Source organism: Monodelphis domestica, chromosome 2, assembly GCF_027887165.1.
Source record: "Monodelphis domestica isolate mMonDom1 chromosome 2, mMonDom1.pri, whole genome shotgun sequence".
In the NCBI taxonomy this organism is placed as follows: domain Eukaryota; kingdom Metazoa; phylum Chordata; class Mammalia; order Didelphimorphia; family Didelphidae; genus Monodelphis; species Monodelphis domestica.
In genome coordinates, this window is record NC_077228.1 from 324,594,158 (window position 1) to 324,614,720 (window position 20,563).

The 20,563-nt window shown below is 36.4% G+C and overlaps 2 protein-coding genes across 2 annotated transcripts in view; one reads left to right on the forward strand and one right to left on the reverse strand.

The window, feature by feature from the left end:
- The first annotated feature begins 2,091 nt into the window (after positions 1-2,091).
- Positions 2,092-18,670, forward strand: DDX43 (DEAD-box helicase 43). Its single transcript, XM_007484197.2, has 16 exons — positions 2,092-2,542; positions 5,282-5,337; positions 7,265-7,394; positions 10,257-10,370; positions 11,429-11,510; positions 12,220-12,376; positions 12,473-12,591; positions 13,280-13,390; positions 13,498-13,639; positions 14,208-14,308; positions 15,296-15,383; positions 15,947-16,074; positions 16,283-16,392; positions 17,463-17,601; positions 17,879-17,966; positions 18,233-18,670. Exons 1-16 carry the CDS (start codon positions 2,275-2,277, stop codon positions 18,344-18,346), a joined length of 1,947 nt encoding a protein of 648 aa, XP_007484259.1. The 5' UTR covers positions 2,092-2,274; the 3' UTR covers positions 18,347-18,670.
- CGAS (cyclic GMP-AMP synthase) overlaps positions 9,148-20,563 on the reverse strand; it is a 39,054-nt gene continuing 27,638 nt past the window's right edge. The window contains exon 6 of the mRNA XM_007484196.3: positions 9,148-9,303. Within this exon, the coding sequence (XP_007484258.1) occupies positions 9,283-9,303 (21 nt within the window). The 3' untranslated portion in view covers positions 9,148-9,282. The remainder of the gene's footprint in view (positions 9,304-20,563) is intronic.

A 20,563-nucleotide genomic window follows, 5' to 3' on the forward strand; every position in this document is an offset into this window, starting at 1 on the left:
CAATGTTCTCCTCACTCTACTCATTTCACTCTGCATCTTGAAGGTTTTTCCAATTCATATAGAAATCCTCTAGTTCCTCATTCCTTACAGCACAATAGTATTCTATCACCATTATATATCACAATTTGTTCAGCCATTCCCCAATCAATGGACACCCCCTTATTTTCCATTTTTTTCCACCAAGAAGAGTGTAGCTATGAATATTTTTGTGCAGTTTTCATTATTATCTCTTTGGGGTACAATCCCAGTAGTGGTATTGCTGGATCAAAGAGTATGCATTATTTTAAAGCCCTTTGTGCATAATTCCGAATTACTTTCCAGAATGATTGGATTAACTCACAACTCCACCAGCAATGCATTAGTGTTCCACTTTTGCCACAACCCCTCCAACATTTACTATTTTCCTTTAGTGTCATATTGGCCAATCTGCTAGATGTGAGGTGGTACCTCAGCATTGTTTTGATTTGCATTTCTCTAATAATAAGGGATTTAGAATAGTAAAGGGTCTTTTTAAAAGGAGGAGTAAAGAGGAAAGAGGGATAATTTTTCCCTGAATCTTTCTCTTTCACTTCATCTCACCCAGTTCTTCTCATTTCTAAATATACCAAATATGATCATTTCAGTTTTTAACACGTGAGCCTGGGTGACAACAGGGTATTCAAGTAGAAATCTCTTGTAGGCAGCTGAAGGTTTAGGAATGGCCCTCTAATAAGAGGATAACAATCCAGAAAAAGAAGTATGGAAATAGAAACACAGAAGAAAAACATTTGCTTGATCACATGGTTCAATTGGGGATATGACTGGGGATATAGACTCTAAACGATCACTCTATTGCAAATGTTAATAATATGGAAATAGGTCTTGATCAATGATACATGTAAAACCTAATGGAATTGCTTGTTGGCTATGGGAGGAGGAAGGGAGGAGACTGGGGAAAAAACATGAATCATGTAACCATGGAAAAATATTCTAAATTAAATAAAATAAATTTTTAAAAAAAGAGGATAATACTTGTTGATAGTCACCTAAAAGTCAAAAGCATAAAAGATGCCACTGAAATAATGTATATGGATAAACTGTTGGACAAAATTTCTTCAATGTTGTTAATATACACAGATGGTATTTGGGAGGAGGGAATCCTACCCACAAAGTTCTTTTTGAACTTCAGTAACTAATTCAATTCTATTCAAGACATAAGTAAAAGCTGAAATTATTATTCTGTAGAGATAAAATAAGCAAGTCCCTTACAAACCCAGAGAGATATTTTTCTACCTGACCCTTTTCAGAAAAGATCAAAGGCCATTTATACATTCACTTAGAGTATTCTCCTGGAGAGACACAGATACTTTTGATATAAAGAGTTTCAATCCTCAATAATAATAGTTAATAAACATTATTTTAAGGTTCCCTTTCCCTTACTCTACCTTCCCAAAGGGGAATAGTATAAAAAAAGGGAAAATAGAGGTACATTTGTTTCACTCATTTTCCTCCTCACTCTAACCCCAGCATAACTGTGAGGAAAGCAGTGCTCAAGGGATGTGCCCCTAAGAGTACCAAAATAATTACACTTGTCATCAATATTCTAAGAAACTGGGGTTCCCACTTCAAGCCAAGATTAGATTCCATTCTTTCCAATTGTTTTCTTATATTTGTAAATAATACTTTGGAGATGCAGGAAAGGTTGTTGGAAGGAAGAAAAAGGATCTGCTGAATAGACCATTAAGAAGTGTGGTGATGGAGAAAACAAGACAGGCCACTTACACTAAGTGTTTCCTGCTCTGTGGAAATCCTATTCACATACCTCATTTTATAGGGCCTCTATAGGAAGAAAGGAAAACCCTAAAAGTCTCTTTAGTCAGAGCTGTTATCATCAAACATTATCATTATCTGGTTCCAGATACACAGGTTAGAACTCTTAACTGCAGAAGAGAGGTTCTAATGCGCCTGCCCCACACCTTACAGGACAACTTTTAAGGGCCACCGAAGTCTTCAAGAGAGGGGATTGGCCATGCCCCCAAAGCACCGCCCTTCCTCACCCTCCAGCCAATCGTTTTCTCGAGCGGCATCCAGGCCTCAGAGGGGCGGAGCCAGTCTCGGGTATGTAAGCGCAGGGCCTCGTGTCGGCAGGGCCCCGCTCACTGCTGGACAGAGTTTCAGTTCTCCGGCTCCTCCACCTCTGGGAGGGCTCCGACCATCAACGACGGGAGAAACCCCACGCCCCGCCTTCTAACTGCTCCACCGCCTCGCCTGCCCTCCACCCCCCTGCCCTCCACGATGTCCACCAAAGAAACCCACAGTAACTGCGCCTCCCGCAACCCAAGTGCCGCCTCTCGGGGCCCGGCCCCTGACAAGAAGACTCCCACAGCGCCCCCTCGGGCGGCAGGCGGCAGTGCAAGGGGGCGGGGTAGCGGCAGCAGCGGCACCGCCCGCGGAGGCTCCCGTGGGCCCTCAGGAGTCCTAGAGTACCGGGCCCGAAGCTCCTGTTTCAGAGAAGCGCCGCTCTGTTTTAAACTCGACAGCTCTGTCGTCGGGGCGGTCATAGGTAAGGAGCAGGAAGGCAAGGACTGGTTTTTTTATCCTCATCCTCTGGTTTGGTGGTTTCCTTGGTTTCCTTCCCTAGCTCGGGTCATGTACAGTAGGCTCGTAACATGCCTTCGTTGATTGAAATGGAATTGACTTGGAAAGGGTTTGCTTTGACTTACGGCGCCAGGCATGCTGCAGGAGCGTAATAAAAATGCTCGTTGACTTGGCGTGATAGGCACAGCTCAAAAAAGGTGTGGCCGCCCTCCCCCATTTACCCCCACCATCCCCAATGCTGTGAACCCGCGATTCCCTTGACTCCTTTCTTGGGCCAGGGCCCCACTTCCTCTTGGGATGACCCAAACTTTAAGTTATCCCCCGTCTGTGCCTTGGGAGCATTCCTCTCTTCCCAGACCCTTTTACTAATTCTCTCCCACTTCTTTAGGGTGGGAAGGGAAGAGAGAAGGGAGATGCATACCCAGGTGAGTGGAGAAGACTCCATCTCCTCTTTTTAAGACAAGGCCTATAAACCTTTGAGGCTGGCATACTTACTGGTCCTTGTTGTGTGTAAACTTTGAGCCTGGTACTCTTACAGGACCCTCTTGCCAAAGGAGTACCTTCCTCAGAGGTTGGGCTTAATTGGTCATCATCTGAGCCTTTCCACAAAGGTCTTATATTCTTATTTTTACACACAGAAGGTGTTGGCTGTTAACAGAAAATGGTGTTTGCACACCCCAGGTGGTTTTTCTCTCTTAAACCTAGAGACTTAAAATCTGCGGGCCTTGAAAAGGAATTGTTCAGTTGTAGGTAAAATGTTATCAAGCAGGGGAAGATCTGGTTTGGTCAAGGAGCCAAAGATGAAATGACTGAGGAAACAAAGGTTGCATCTTTTGAACATACCCATTTATTAAGCAATGTGTGCAAATCACCTAAAAAATCAGAACTGGACCCCTTCTTCACCTTAGGGTCAGACCCCAAATATGAAGAGAGACTTTAATACATGAAAAGCAGTCACGTAAGACCAATTAGTTAAAAAAGAAACAATACATTAGGATCTGATTTCTAAGTGGAAGAAAGGTTAGGACCTTTCTAAGTTGGGAATAGGAGAGTGAACAGGTACAATTCCAGGAATTCAGGAAAAGCAATATCTCACTCCTCAAGTATCTATAAACAATCAAAGGAACATGGAAACAATAACTGACTGATCGATATGAGGCCAGATTTCAAGAAGAATGTATGAGTTGTTTGAGATGCACAGTTATTAGAAAACTCCTTACATCAATCTTAGGTTCCATTTGCAAATCTGATCAATATAACCTAGGTCTCTGGTTAAGGGTCTCAAACAGCAGGTATAAATAAATGGTCTGGTTTCCCAGTCATGTAGAGATAGGTTCAAACAATGCAGTAAGATTTTCTCCAAATTCCCAGAATTGAATAACCTTTTCTCACAAGATAGAATTTGAAATAGGCTCATAATTGAATAGAAAAGGAACTGAGCTAGCTCCAGAACTGAGTTACAAGATGCACTGTGGTTCACTCAGTTCTCACAATTAACCTCTTGCTGTCTTACTCCCCCTCAATACAGCTCATTTCCTTACCACCAATGTGACTTTGGACAAGGCATATAATCTCTTACCCTCAGCCTCATTATCTTAAGAGAGAGAAAGAGACCATTAGACTAAACAAGCTCTAATTTTTTTTTTCAACAAAAATTTAATTCTCTCCTACATCTCTCCTATTCTTCTGCCATTGAGGAAGCAAGAAAAACAAAACTTACAAACATGTATATAGTCAAGAAAAACAAATTCTCACATTGACAAGTGTCCAAAAACATCTGCATTCTGAGTCGAAGTGGTAGACAAGATCCAAATCTATGATCTTCTGGATAGGAAAAACAAAAATAAAAATCTTTCTATTTTAGTAGGGTAATCTAGTATCTTTACCAATCCAATCCAACTAGCATTTATTAAGCCCAACAATTGAAGAAGGCACTCTTTAGGCAATAGGAATACAGATTATAATTTTCATTGCATTATGAGCTGAGAAAAATTGCATTTCTGCTTTTCTGTATTTGGTTGTGAAGTTGTTATGCACTAGATATGTGGTCATTTTTTGTGTGTGTACTATATGCTGCTGAAAAGAAAGTATATTCCTTTTTATCCCTATTCAGTTTTCTTTAGATAACTATTTAAGTTTAACTTTTCTAAAATTTCATTCATTTCCTTTACTTCTTTCTCATTTATTTTTTGGTTTGATTTATCTAGTTCTATTAGGGAAAGATTGAAGTCCCCCACTTGTATAGTTTTACTGTGTATTTCTTCCTTAACCTCCTTTAGTTTCTCCTTTAAAAATCTGGATGCCATACCGTTTGGTGTATATTAACAATAGGGATACATAAAGAAAAGTTCCTGTATTTATAGAACTTAATTCTTCAGGGCTAAGGGAAGGGGAGGAGAACATACAATATGTAAACCAACCAGAACAGCAGTCAATTCCACAAATTCCTCAAGTTTGATCTTTATTTCAATTAGTCCTGTTTTGAGACATCAGAGCAATGTTTGTTCATTCTTCTCTTAAAAAAAAAATAGCTTGTATGGGCAAAGTACTCAGTTAGGCATAAAGGTGGAGGTGGGAAGAAGGATAAGGTAGAGAATTCCTGGAGTTTAGTATAGTACTCTCATACACCTGATATTTAACCCAACAAATTGTTCAAACCATATCCATCATACTTATTTTATATAACTTATAAATGTTTTAACAGGTCGGGGTGGAACAAAAATAAAGGAAATTCAAGAATCAACAGGTTCTAAAATTCAGGTAAATGCTAATTTTGATCAACTTGAAGTGAAAGCTCTGAAACTAGCCATGAGATTTCATGAAATCTAATCATCATAGGTATTTGAAATGTGGATTACCACATTGACATAAAGTTGCTGGTGAGCCTTGAGCAAAGTATAAACTGGCATCCTCAAATTCTACTTTTATGTCTGGCTTTGCTGCTTTTAATAATTTGTAATGCAATTCCTTACATTTTTATAGCAGTCTGTAGGCTTCATATTGCCTTCATATACATTATTTCATTGTGTTCTTCATAGGTATCCTATGAATCAGAAAAAATTCAACTCATTTATAGGTAAAACTTAAAAATTTGCCTAAGGTCATAGGATTAGCAACTACATGAAAAAATGCTCCAAGTCACTAATAATAAGAGAAGTGCAAATCAAAACAGCTCTAATATCAACTATCCTGCAAGTTGGAAGAAATTACAAAAAATTACAGTAGTCAGGATTGGAGGGGTTATGGGAAGATAGGGACACTAATATATAGTCTTTGAAATGGTACAACCATTTTGGAAAACAATTTGGAAATATGCAAACAAGTGACTAAAATATTCATACCCTTTGAACCAGAGACTTCATTACTGACCATGTACCTCAAGGAAGCCATTGATAAGAAAAAAGGCCCCATATACTCCAGAACATTTATAGTAATGCTTTTTGTGATAGCCAAGAATTGGAAACAAAATAGATGTCTTTCAGTTGGGAAATGGCTAAACAAATTGTGGCATATGAATGCAGTGGAGTAGTGGTGTTAAGGAATGATGCATATGATAAAGCCTGGAAAGATCTATATGAACTGATAAAGTGAAATATGCAGAACCAAAAAAACACTGTACATAGGAACAACAGCAATGTAAATGGAAATACCAGTGATGTACCAAAAAATAAAAAGTAAATGTACAAAATTATAAAGATCAACTAGGAATTGAATAAAGAAATATTAGAAGACTTCCCCAACCTGCTCCTTTGTGGAGATGGGAGTTCCAAGATGTTACACATTCCACATATTTTTTAACTTTCTCAATGTTTTTTTCAGTTGTGTTGACTTTATTTTTCTGTTGGAAAAAAATATTCTTTTTGTCATATGGGATCATTCTTGAGGGGAAAGTCAGGGGCAAAATACATGGAATAAGGTCCTATGGTGATATAAAAAAACAAAACATCAATAAAAACATTTTTTAAGATTATAGGTTTAGTTAGGTCCTCTGCCTCAGTGACACATTGCATTTCTTGGAGGATGAGCAGTGGTCCAACTTTGGAGAAGAGATTTGGATGATCTCTTTTCCCTTTATCCTATCTTAAAAGATAAAGGCCCTTTGAGAAAACTTTTATCCTTGTCTTTTTGTTATTGCCTTTTCAACTGAATTTGATATTCTTATCCTAATTGACAGTTTTATTATCCAGATACTCTTTTAAAAATTCTGTTAACATTTGCTTTATTAGAGGGTTTAGATCTTATTCTAGGATCTACCCTGAGTAGCTAGCTACCTTGTTCACTATTAGTTACATCCCTTATGAAATTAGAAGGTAGATCCAGGAGATGAGCCAAACAGTTTCTTCAGCTTGATAATCCATATTATTAACACCTCAATTATATTTACTTAAATGGGGCAGCTAGGTGGCTCAGCAGATTGAGAGCCAGGCCCAGAGAGAGGAGGTCCTGGGTTCAAATTTGGCCTCAGACATTTCCTAGCTGTGTGACCGTGGGCAAGTCGCTTAACCCCCATTGCCTAGCCCTTACCACTCTTCTGCCTTGGAATCAATACACATTAATTCCAATATGGAAGGTAAGGGTTTATAAAAAAAATTTTAAAGTATATTTACTTAAAAGTTTTACCATTCCAAGTCTGGAGATTTGTGGATATAATAAAACTATGATTATTGATGTCTTTTTGTATTTTTAGATAATAAAAGGAGATTCCGAGTCAGAAACCAGAATATATGGCAACAAGGAGAACCAGAAATCAGCTAAGCTAATGATAGAGGAAATAGTAAAAAAAATAGAAAAGTATTCTAAAGAGGACACAAAAATCGGTGAATAATCTTATTTTATACTGCAAATGTGTGTATGTATATTTTTTATAATCTGTACCTTCCATCTTAGAATCAATACTATGTATTTGTTCCAAGACAGAAGAGAGGTAAGGGCTAGGCATGAGAGTTAAATGACTTGACCAGGGTCACATAGCTAGGCAGTGTCTGAGGCCAGATTTGAATCTAGGATCTCCTTTTTCTAGGCCTGATTGTCAGTACACTGAGCCACCCAGCTGCCCCCATAAAAATATATTTATAAAACAACTACTCTAGCAGAATCTTTTATGCAAAAGCCATTAAGTGAATTTTTACTTGTCACTGAACATTAACAGCCATAACATTTACTCTTCCCTTTCAACACTCCTCTTTTTTTTTTCAGTTTAAAAATATTTTATTACAAACTTCACAAACATTGACAGACACAAATACCTAAGTATCTATTAAATAAGATTCTAAAAGAAACTAGACTGATGTTATTTAGATTTTTCCTCATTTATACCTTTTCTGGTTTATGTTGGGGGGTATAATAAAAATTTTCCATGATCATCCCCATACTGCCATGCCTTCCTTTCAGGCCTTTCTTCATCTCTTATCATTGACATTCTTCTTTATTCCCTTCAACTTTCTTCTTCTCAAAAAGAAAAGTAAAAGCCCTCTATTGTAACACATATGATCACACACAAACTCATAAGATACTTCATTTGAGACCTCTATTTCATCACCTTTCTTCTAGGAAATGGGAGGCAAGATTCCTTTCCAATCTTCTGGAGTAGTAATTGGGCATTGCATCAATCAGAGGTCTTGAGTTTATCAGTCATTTTCCTTTGAGGTCTCCTCTTGTAATGAATCTCTCTAGTCTCCCAGATTTTCCTTTTGACTGGCCTGTACCACTTGCCTCAGGGGTGAGGGAACAAATATTTAGATGTCTGCTGTATGCTAGTCACTGTGCTATGTGCTTAACAGATATTACCTCACTCAATCCTCACAACTAGCCTGTGAAATAGGTGATCTTGTCCCCATTTTACAGTTGAGGAAAATGAGGTAGCATGACTGCAAGTACCAGAAGTCAAATTTTAATCCTAACTCCACTGTGCCACTTAGCTTCCTATCATGAAAAACATGACATTTGTCACTTTGTAATTGCATCCACAACTCCTCCCCTAAATTCTGATTTGAGCATATTGACTTGGTCTTAATAATGTTAATGACCAGGAAGCAAAGGAAGCACAACTAAATTCATGTGATACATAAACTTGTAAAATTATATGTAATATAAACTACTCTTTAATACAATTTAATCATTTGTTCAATAAGAATTAATTGCATGATACATAGTACTGCTTTATGCTTTTAGAGGATAGAAAAGTAGAAATATGTTCTGTGATTATTTCCTGGGTTTATGTTCTGCCTTTGAGCTAATCACCTGAATGACCTCAGGCTAATCATGTAGGCTACCTGAGCTCAGTTCCCCAAGAAGGGGCTAATCTTGTTGACCTCTAAAGTCACTTATCATTCTAAAACTATGATCCTATGATGAATATAAAAGTAATATTTGTACAGTTCATCACCAGGGTTCTTATGAGCATATTTGGTTATCTTTAAAATGTTATAGAAATGTGTGTTGCTATTATGTTTTTTTGAAGGGTTTTCTGATACCATGTTATTCTTGGAAAATACCGTGAGTTAGGTAGCATGTACAGAGTATTAGCTTTGTTTTCTTGATGAGAAAAATAAAGTATATACATAATTAGTTGATAGCCTGATTTTATTAGACATGTATGTTTAACATGACAAGTACAAAACTAGGTTCACTTATTTAAGAAGAATTGTTCCTTGGTTCCATTACAGTCGAGGAAGATGCCTCTACCAGGTCTGTATTCCAAAGAGATCACAAAAAATGGGAAAGGACCTGCAAATACAAATACAAAAATATTTTTAGCAGTTCTTTTTGTGGTAGCAAAGAATTGGAAATTGAGGGGATGTCCATCCATTAGGGAATGGCTGAACAAATTGTGGCATATGATGGCAATGGAATACTATTGTGCTATAAGAAACAATGAGCAAGATGATTTCAGAAAAAGCTGGAAAGATTCACATGAACTGATGCAGAGCAAAATAAATAGAATCAGGAGAATATCGTATCTAGTAACAGCCATGTTGTATGATGATCAACTGTGAAAGACTTAGCTACTCTCAGCAATGCAGTGATCCAAGGCAGATCTGAAGGACTTGTGACAAAAACTGCTATTCATCTCCAGAGAAAGAACTATTGGAGTTGGAATGAAGATCAAGGCATACTATTTTTCATATTAGTAATATTTTTATTTTGGGGTTTTGACTTTATATGAGTATTCTCTTATATCAGTGACCAATATTGAAGTATGTTTTGCATGATAATACATATATAATGCAGATCAGATTGCTTACTATCTCTGGGAGGGAAAAGGAAAAGAGACAATTTGGATATCATAATTTTGGAAACCATGTTGAAAATTGTTATTACATTTAATTAGGAAAATAAAATATCTGTTAAAAAAAGAATGGAGAAAGATGCTACCATAAAATTCACATTTAAATCATAATTTTAAAGATGTGCAAAGTGCTGCAATTCATAAATAACATGCTACTAACTTCTTGAAAAAATCATAAGGAATGTTTGTTATTCTTTTAGTATTACCTACTTTTCAACATTAAAAACATATCTTAGAAAACTATGATCAGTTCTTTATACTGAACTAGTAAAAGTATGTTCAATAATCTCACTAAATGGAAGATGATGTTTATGAAAGCAGAAATTGTTATGAAAAATTTTTTTTAAAACTCATTATGACTTTGCCTTCTTAATTTCTCTGTACCCTGAAGGAAACACTTTGAAATCATCTTGTAATGAAAATGGCCCAGATAAAAAAGTACCAGTGATTGATTGGGAGGCTATTAAACAAGACCACCTCCACTACATTAAAACAAAGTGGGACGGTTAGTACAATATAAGTATTCTTTGTGATTTTTGTCTTAAATGTAAATAATAATATCGATAAAGTATACTCCCTCACTATTATTGAAGAACTCTTTATTGAAAATGAATATAAACAGTTTTATAGGAGATGGATGATTTTAACCCTTTTCACAAGTTGCTTACTAAAAGGCAAGGCAAGCAGTAACTGACTATTGTGTGTACCTATGTCAGTTCTCTCTTAGTTCTTTTTCATAAATCATCTTAAGATATGTATGTGTGCTTGTGTCTGTATATTATTAATGAATGAAGATAGTAATTATATATATGAGGGCTTTGGGTAAGCAGACTTGTGATTTCTAGTATTTCCAATTTATGATCCTAAAGAGCTGCCTGAGGTATTGGGAAGGTTAAGTTGCCTTCACAATTCAGGTCTACTCTGTCCAGGGTAATACTTAGACCCAAATTTTCCTTAGCCTCTGGCAGACTTTCTATTCAGTACTCCATTGGACCTCTTAATCTTATGTAAAACTAATAGATTCCAAATAAGTAGGAAATTATCCTATCTTTAGTTTGGTTCTGGTATTTGAGATCTGAGTTTGAAAAGGTAAGGTGACAAGAATAAAGAAGAGTCCCAAAGCTATGTCATGGGTAATACTGAAAGAGCCACAGAAGAGATTTACTGAGTTTGACAAATATTGGAATATCAAAGTGAATGCCCTTAGATATACTAGGAATGTCAAGTAGAAGCTAGATGACCATTTGATATGATTATTGGAGAGGTGATTTCTGAACCAGGCAGATTGAACTGTGTTAGACTAGTTGACTTCTATGACCAATTCCAATTCCACGATAATTATGAAACTATTTATTTTGTAAAGTTTACTGACTGTGGTTGAATCAAGTCATAATATGATTGAAAATGTCAAAATGAAAAAAATTTATTTTCCTTTAGTGAGCTTATTGTCCAGTTGAAGCTGTGGTTATCTGCCATATATTTTGGCACTTGTATTTATAAACATCTTAATTCTAATTAGAGTTTCCATGTTCTTTAACTAATGGAGTTTTTTTTTCCTCCAAGGTCTTCCCCCAATTAAGAAAGATTTCTACATAGAATCTTCAAAAACAAAATTAATGTCCCAAACACAAGTAGATAAGTGGAGGTAAGTAATTTATATATATTGAATTACCCAGAGTGAAATCACTGCATGGTTGTTTGCAGTTGGCTTAAATGCAATAAGGAAGAATCAAGGTGCCAACAAATTGGAACAGAAAATGTGGTATAATCTCTCTTCTATAAAGATTAAAACTCCTAGACTGAGGCTAAAGTAATAATTACCACATGGGCTAATAAAAGATCTTATCTCTACCCTGGATTACTTTAGCAGTGAAAGTTCTATGGCATCCATTTATGGATTTTTAAATATTTGGCAATATGCCAGCTCTTTAGGAATAGGTATAGCTTTCTTTAAAAATATCATTTATAAACACAGCTTTCATTCTGTCTATTTTATTCTCCTTTTTGTCTATTGTCAAAAAAGATGGGAATTTATGGCTCTTTATGTAATCTCTCACTTATATTCATTTATTATAAATATTTACATTTTCTTAATGGAGTATAATTTTTAAAATTTTATTTAATTGATTAATTTAAAGCATTTTTCCAGGATTACAAAAATCATGTTCTTTCCCTCCTCTCCCTCTCAATCCTCTCCCATATCCAACACACAATTCCACTGGGTTTTACATGTGTCTTTGGTATGGAGTATAATTTTTAAACACAAGAGAAGGTTGAGTCCATGCTTATTCATTTGTCAGATAAGTAAGCTCTAAAATGACTGTGTTATTACTCTTTCTCTTTTTCCTTTAAAGGGAAGAAAACAATAATATAATGTGTGATGACTTAAGAGAAAATGAAAAACGTATAATTCCTAATCCAGTGTGTACATTTGAAGATGCATTTGATCATTATCCTGATGTTATGGCCAATATAAAGAAAGTAGGTTTCACAAGACCTACACCTATACAGGTATGCTATAAACTGCTCAGCATAGTGATTGGAGTAGAATATTTGAGGGAAGGAGAGGGTAGTTTGGGTTTTAATGATTGTCATTTTTTTTTTCAGTCACAAGCATGGCCAATAATATTAAAAGGAATTGATCTAATTGGCATTGCCCAAACCGGCACAGGAAAGACCTTGGCCTATTTAATGCCAGGATTTATTCATCTTGACCTACAGCCAGAGTAAGGATTCATATTTTTCTGCTTTGATAACATGATGGGTTTTTTGTTGTTTTTTTCTAAAGATAGGATTCATCTTTCCTGAGGGATTTAAAAATCTTAGATAATTTGTGAATTAATCTAAAATCAAGCCTTAAAGCGCACTTGCATCTCTTGCTAATAGATTTCAGCCAGATTTAATTTTAGAGCATTTGTTAACTAAAACATTTTTGACCCCATGGAAGTAATTACTTAAGTACTTGCAATATTTTGGTAAAATATTACCAAAAAGGCATAATATATTCTCAAATATCCACCATCTATGACCCAAGTTAATATTTGGCATTAGATCCTAGTCTTAAGTTACAGACTTTCCCCAAAGTTTCTTCTCATATCTGATAATCTTCTATTCCCTCATTTTTGACTCTCACCCATGCCTGTGACTCTTAATATCTTAATCTTTATTCCCAAACTCTTAGCTGATGTTGAATAAGTGTCTCTAATACTAAAATCTTCTGCCTAACTTCTTGTTTCTGGATCCAGCCACCATTCTCTCACATCCAGGTTTGTACCTTTAGTCAGGTTAGATTTCCCTGGCTTCCTTCCAAGCTTCCACCCTCATTTTACTAAGATTTGATTTTTAAAAAAATTTTAGTAGCAAAGCATGATTCCTGTCCAGTATAATTAATACTTCTTGATCTTCACTCTAAAGAACTAGGGAAAAAAGAGATGGTCCTGGAATGCTAGTGCTGACGCCAACCAGAGAATTAGCTCTACAAGTTGAGAGTGAATGTAAAAAATATACCTATAAAGGAATTAAAAGGTAATTTGTATTGCTGGTTAGATTTTAATAGTATTTCTTTTCACTGGATATTTGGTGTGATTGATGGGGAGATTTTTTGTAACTAAATCTTATGTAACTTTTGCCAGCATTTGTATATATGGTGGTGGAGACAGAAGAGGTCAGATTGAACATGTTACTAAGGGTGTGGATATTGTCATTGCCACCCCTGGTAGACTGAATGATCTTCAGATGAATGAATTCATCAACCTGAATAGCATCACATATTTGGTAAGCCTTATTACAAACTGGGGCAGGAGGTAGAGGGAAATGAAAAAAAAATAGCCTCCCTGAAACCAATTTTAACTTTTATTTATGTAATGACCTCAACAAGCATTCATTTCATCTTCAGCAAAATACATATGGTCGCAACAGGCACATATGTATTTAGTGTTGGGAATTTAAGTGAATTACAAAATCAAATTCCTAGAAACCCAAAAGAACTTTTTTGGTATATTACTTGAAGTAAGCAGAACTTTTGTGGAGAAATTTTCTTAAATCAGAGGTTCTTAACCTGTGATCTATGGATAGATTATCATGTGGTTCATGAATTTGGATGAAAATATACATATCTTTATTTTTACTCATCTCTAGCAGAAATTTAGCACTTCTTTGAATTTGAAATAAACATTATTCTGAGAAGAGATCCATAGGTTTCTTCTGATTGTCAAAGGGGTCCGTGAAACAAAGGTTAAGAATCACTGTTTCTAATGATTAGTTATTTTAGTTTTCGTTTAGGTGTGGGAGGAAATGGAATCTAAAAGATTCGTTTGAAATAGCATTTCTTATTTTAATATAGGTTCTAGATGAGGCTGATAAAATGTTAGATATGGGGTTTGAACCACAGATAATGAAGATTTTATTGGATGTACGGCCAGATAGACAAACTATTATGACCAGGTATGTAAATGATATTATTATCATTTGTAACATGGAATTTATAAAATCTATAGGCCCCTTCTGATTTCACAATTTTCTAATGTACTGTGAGAGCCACTTTTTAAAGTTCTAAGTTATTTTTTTTAAGGTATTAACAGAGTTAATGCTAAATTTAGTTTAACAACTATGTAAGGAAACCAGATTTTGGATTAACTGCAAATTCTTTTCATTTTCTCTTGATTTCCCTTCTTGACCAAAAATGTAATAGCTCTCAAGTCATCCCTTCTGGCATTCTGTCAGGGGCATTACCATTACCAGTCATTTCTGCTAAAAACCTCCTTTTACCTTCAACCCTTGCCACTCTATATTCTATGTCCATTGCTGCTGTGTGTATAGAGAGGAAGATGGGGTACCCTAATATTAATCCTTTTAGATAGGTGCCTCTGTATTCCCATTTTACAGATGAGGAAACTGAGGCCCAGGTTAAATGGTGTTTACAGGGTCACAACTAGGAAGTATCTGACCTAGAATTCAAACCCAGGCCACCTTAGCACTTTATCCACTTCCTTTTTAAGGCTCCCCACATTCACCCTTACTCCCCTAAACCCAAACCGCCCATCCTAGGACTGCCAGATTAAACCTTCTCATGTGTAGAGGTCTTTGCTTTTTCAAACCAGTCACTTGTTGCTCACCTAAATCCTTGTCCTTTTCAGCCCCATGTTTCTTAAATGAGATAACCGGTCAGCTGTTGTTCCTCGATGCCCCGTATTTTATACACATCCAGCTAACGTGGCCTGAGACTGCCCCGCCTTGCTTGCTCTTTCCCTACCCCTCAGCCCGGGGAAGCCCCGGCCTAGCCTTCCCCTTGGGGCCCAGAACCCGCGAGTACTGCATTGTGGCCCCTCGTGGCTCTGTAGAACACAGCCCGGGCTTTACATCGGCACACTTTCGTCTAACGCCGATAGCCACAACGTAACGTGTGTCTGTATCTCGCTTTCTTAAACCCAGCGCTACGTGGCCTGATGCCGTGCGCCGCCTTTCGCAGAAGTATTTGAACGACCCGATGATTGTTTATGTTGGAACCCTGGATCTCGCCGTAAGCTTTCTCCGCTGAGGTTTTCTGTCCCTTATGTAGCAAGGGGAGAAGGCGGCTTAGGGGGCAAGCTCTCGAGGAGAGTGACAGCTTCTCGTCAGCGCTGCCATCCCTCTCCTGTCCACTAGAGGGCAGGCAGAGCACGCACGGCAGCCCGGCGGCTCGGGGGCCCTGTCCTTTTATAATAGCTCTGCCTCCTGTCCTTGGAATTTCAGCCTTTGGGACGCCTAACTGGCAGTATTAAAAAAAAAAAAGGATGGACAGGGCCTGGTCTGACCAATTTTTAAAATATAGTACAATGATTGTTTCTTAGTTTGGGAAAAAGAGGGGCATAGTTTACCTGTTAGGCCCTGTTAAGTGGAAATCAAGGGCTAAAACATGCTTTTTATTTTTCAATGGGAATAAAAAACAGCTCTAAGAAGCTATGAAACTGTTCACAGTAATTTATTGCTTATGTTTTGAATGAATGAAGGCTAATGGGAAATAACATATGAAGCCAATAACATTTGTATCTTGTTTTACATGTCTTTCTAAATCTGAAATATTTGTTCCTTTGAATGCTCTAGGCCGTAAATACTGTAAAGCAGAAAATAATCATAACCACAGAACAGGAAAAGCCAGCTCTTATACATTCCTTCATTGATTCAATGAAGCCAGAAGATAAAGTAATCATTTTCGTAGGCAGAAAACTTATGTACGTACTATCTTTCATTTGCTCACCTGTCTCAGAAACATTAAATTTTACTCATATTATTTGTGTCTCTTTGGGCAATAGAAGCCAAAATCTAATTGTGAAGTATGCCAGTGATAAGAATCTACCTCTTAAGTCAGTAGTTTTCTGCTAGAAATTCCTGTCATTTAGTAATTCAGATTGCATTTTAAATTGCCAATTTTATTTTTAGTGCTGATGATATATCCAGTGACTTGAGCATTAAGGGTTTACCTGTACAGTCGCTACATGGCAACCGAGAACAAAGTGATCGTGAGCGAGCTCTGAACGAGTTTAAAACAGGTATGTTTATACAATGATTACTATCCCACTGAATCATGGTTCAGATTTACTTTGCCTTTTAATTAATACCAGACTCTGGATCTTAAATACTATCGATGAGGTACAAGAGACTCAGGAGTTTTGTAAGCACCAATGAAAATAGTACCCATCTAAAAGTGTAAAAACATCTCAGCTGATGCTGAATAAATTGTGGCATATGAGGGTGATGGAATACTATTGTGATGAAAGGAATGATGAAAAGGATGCTTTCAAATAGAGCTGGAAAGACCTATGGAAACTGATGCAGAGTGAAATAAGGAGGACCAGAAAAACATTGTACAGAATAACAGTAATACTGAGGAATGGTCAGCTGTGAAAGACTTGGCTACTTTCAGCAATATGATGTTCTAGGACAATTCTGAGGGAATTAAGACAAAGAATGCTATCCACCTCCAGAGAAAGAACTTTTGGTATTAGAACGCAGAGCAAAGCATGTAATTTTTCACTTTGATTTACATGAGGTTTTTTATTTTAGGGTCTTGGTTTTATATGATTATTCTCTTAAAAATGAACAATATAGGGGGCAGCTGGGTGGCTCAGTGGATTGAGAGTCAGGCCTAGAGATGGGAGGTCCTAGGTTCAAATCTAACCTCAGACACTTCCCAGCTGTGTGACCCTGGGCAAGTCACTTAACCCCCATTGCCTAGCCCTTACCACTCTTCTGCCTTGGAGCCAATACACAGTATTGACTCCAAGACAGAAGGTAAGGGTTTAAAAAAATTAAAAAAAAAAAGAACAATATAGAAAAAAATGTTTTACAAGATAATACATGTATAACCCAGATTAAATTGCTTACCATCTCTGGGAAGGGGGAGGACAGAGAGGGAAAGAGACAATTTGGATCTTATAACTTCAGAAAACCTATGTGGAAAATTGTTATTACATGTAATTGATAAAATAAAATATCCTTATCAAAAAAAATCTCAGCTGTGATAGAAAATGCATCTATTCATGCTTAATAAGTTGAATAGCCTGGTTTGCATGTACATATATAATTTAAATCTGTGGTTTTTATTTTTCAATTTTTCCAGGAATAGTAAGAATATTGATAGCAACAGATCTGGCCTCACGAGGTCTTGATGTCTTGGACATCACCCACGTTTTTAACTTTGATTTTCCTCGAAACCTTGAAGAGTATGTCCATAGAGTAGGACGTACTGGAAGAGCTGGGTAAGAATATTATAGTCTAACAATTGTAACTTTTCACTTTTCAATACTTTGGCCAACCAAATCTCTTTACTGCTTCTTGCATGTAAATTGTCTATTCCTGCCTATAACTTTATAATAAGGCTCTTCTGCCTAATATTCTGCTACTTCATGTTCTTTCCAAATTCTCTGACTAACCTGAAATTTCATTAGTAAATCAATAAAATAATAATATACCTTGCTTCAGGATTAGATAGAAAACATGGTAAGAGTTTATTTACACAAGACTCTTCTCTTAAAGGCATACAGGGGAATCAATTACTCTGCTTACTAGGAACGATTGGAAAATAGCTGGTGAATTAATCAATATTTTGGAGAGAGCCAACCAGGTGAGGATATTTGGGTATTTCCTAATTTCTTTCATTTTTAATTACTTGTTAACAAATAGGAAACAAATGTCTTAGTTATGGGAGCAAATTTAATTTTTGTTAGATTTCATGATAAAACCTATAAATTTACTATTCAAAAATTAGTATTTTTGTGCTTTTGAGCTTAGCAATTAATGTCTCTTTAGATAATCACCCTTAAATTACTCTTTGGTCAGAAAGCAATTTTTAATAAAATTCAGCTAACCTAATACACTTAATGATTTCAGGAAATTCCAAATGAGCTTATATTAATGGCTGAACGATATAAACAGCACAAGCAGAAAAAAGATGAAGAAAGAAACATGGCAAGAACTCGTGGAAGGACAAGAAACATTTATTGATCTTGGGAGCACATACAATCCAGGGAACAACTTGCTTTTGAGGTTGTTGCCTTTCAGCTTAGCAAAAGCCAAACAATTAGCAAGTTGGAGGACATGGGAGGAAAGATGATTCTGGGTTTTTTTAAAAATATATTGTCAGGAAAAAAAAGTATTACAAATTTCTGATTGGCTTTAACATTCAAAGTTCAGATCCAAATGGAAATAGAGAAAAATCTGACCTGCATATGAAGGAATTGTTCAATTGTCAATATAATGTTTAAAGATGTAGACATCTTAGAACATTTTTGTACTTTGTTTAATAAAATCAAAAGTATTTCAAAAACATTTGAGTTCTTTGTAATCTTTTCTTTCCCTTGATTCCCTTCTCCCTCTCCCTCCTCCAAAAAAAATTACCAGAACTGTTTCTTGCATAATTAGATTACATATACTGAAAGAATTAGTAACTTTCTTCCTTGTCATGATGCATCTTCATTTCTGTTGTCCTGTTCCAGCTGTGGCCAGACCTATGGCTTTAATTTTTACCAAAGGGCCTTCTCCAGTGCTCTGAAAGCAGTTTTTGGGTTAGCTCTACCTCAAATGACCAGTTCCTGCTTTCTTTCAACTCCTCCCAGGCTGCATCTTTGCCTGTTCCTGCATGGAATCATGCGTCCTGGGCCCCACAGAACACAAGATTGCCACAAGGTTGTAGGTTTTTAACAGTAATAATGGCCTTCTTCCCTCAATAAATTCTCTCCAGCCATTAATAATGTTCCTGAACTAAGTCCTCATTGGTTAGCATACCCCCATCTTCATCATCCTCTTTCCCATCCAGTGATTCTGAACTACCAATTTTAATGGTACAAATCTCATTCTCCATCCTTCACCGTCCCCTTCAAACTCACCTTATTTCCTGGCACACTCCAAATCTACCCCCTTCCACTGTGCTTTCTGTTATGACTGCTCCATAATTAACAAATTTGCTTTTATCTTAAACCTTTTCCTTTTCCTTTGCATCTTCTTATATTCAGAGCTGCCTCATTCCTGATTTGCTGCATCTCTGGCCACCCTTTTCAGTACTCATTGCACTCTTCTCTCACACACATACTGCTTGTGGTGAGGGAGTGAGAACACTCCTTGCTCTTTACTACACTGAGACTTCCCCTCTACTACCCTCACTCAGTAAAATTTTCACCAAAGTTGAATCAATCCATAGTTATCCCCAGTCAAGATTCTGGTAGCTATTATCTACTCTCTCTCAATGCATTTAGCCATTTACTTCTTTTTCTTAACAGTCTCACAGAATTTTTTAAAAAGGGAAAAGGACCTGTTTGTACAAAATTATTTATCATTAATATTATTGTTATTATAGCAGCTCTTTTTGTGGTGGCAAAGAATTGGAAACTTAGGGAATTTCCATCAATTGGGGATGGCTGAACAAGTTGTGGCATATGACTGGAATGGAATACTACTCTGCTATAAGAAAGGATGAAAAGGATGATTTAAGAAAAATCTGGAAAGAGTTACATGAGTGGATGAAAAGTGAAGTGAGGAGAACATTGTACATAGTAATAGCGTTATTATATGATAAACATTGATGAACGACTTTGCTATTCTTAACAATACAATGATCCAAGGACTAACGATGAAAAATGCCATCCACCTCCAGAGAAAGAATGCATAGAGTCTGAATGCATCCTGAGATGTACTATATTTCACTTTATTCTTCACTTTTCTTTGTTCATGTTCTCTTTCACAAAAATGACTAATATGGAAAGATGTTTTATACTATTACACATGGAAAATCTATATCATACTGTCTGCTGTCTTAGGGAAAGAGGAGAAAAAGAAGGAGGGTGAGAATTTGGCTCAAAAAAGTTTTTAAAGGTTAAAATTTTTTTTCATGTAATTAAGGAAAAAATATTTTAAAAACAATTAAGTTGTCCTTTATAATTAATCTTAATCACTTTATAACTCTTCTTTAGGGCATTGCGGTCATCTTATATTTTTGCTCTCCTGCCGTCTCAGCATTGACCACATAATACATAATTGATTTAAATGGATTCATAGTCTTCATCCTAATTGGACAGCATATGGATTTTTAAATTTAAACCTTACCTTCTGTTTTAGAATATATATTGATTTTAAGGCAGAAGAGCAGTAAGGGCTATGAAACCAGAGTTAAGTGACTTCCTCAGGGTCACATAGCTAGGAAGTAAATGAGGCCAGATTTGAACCTAA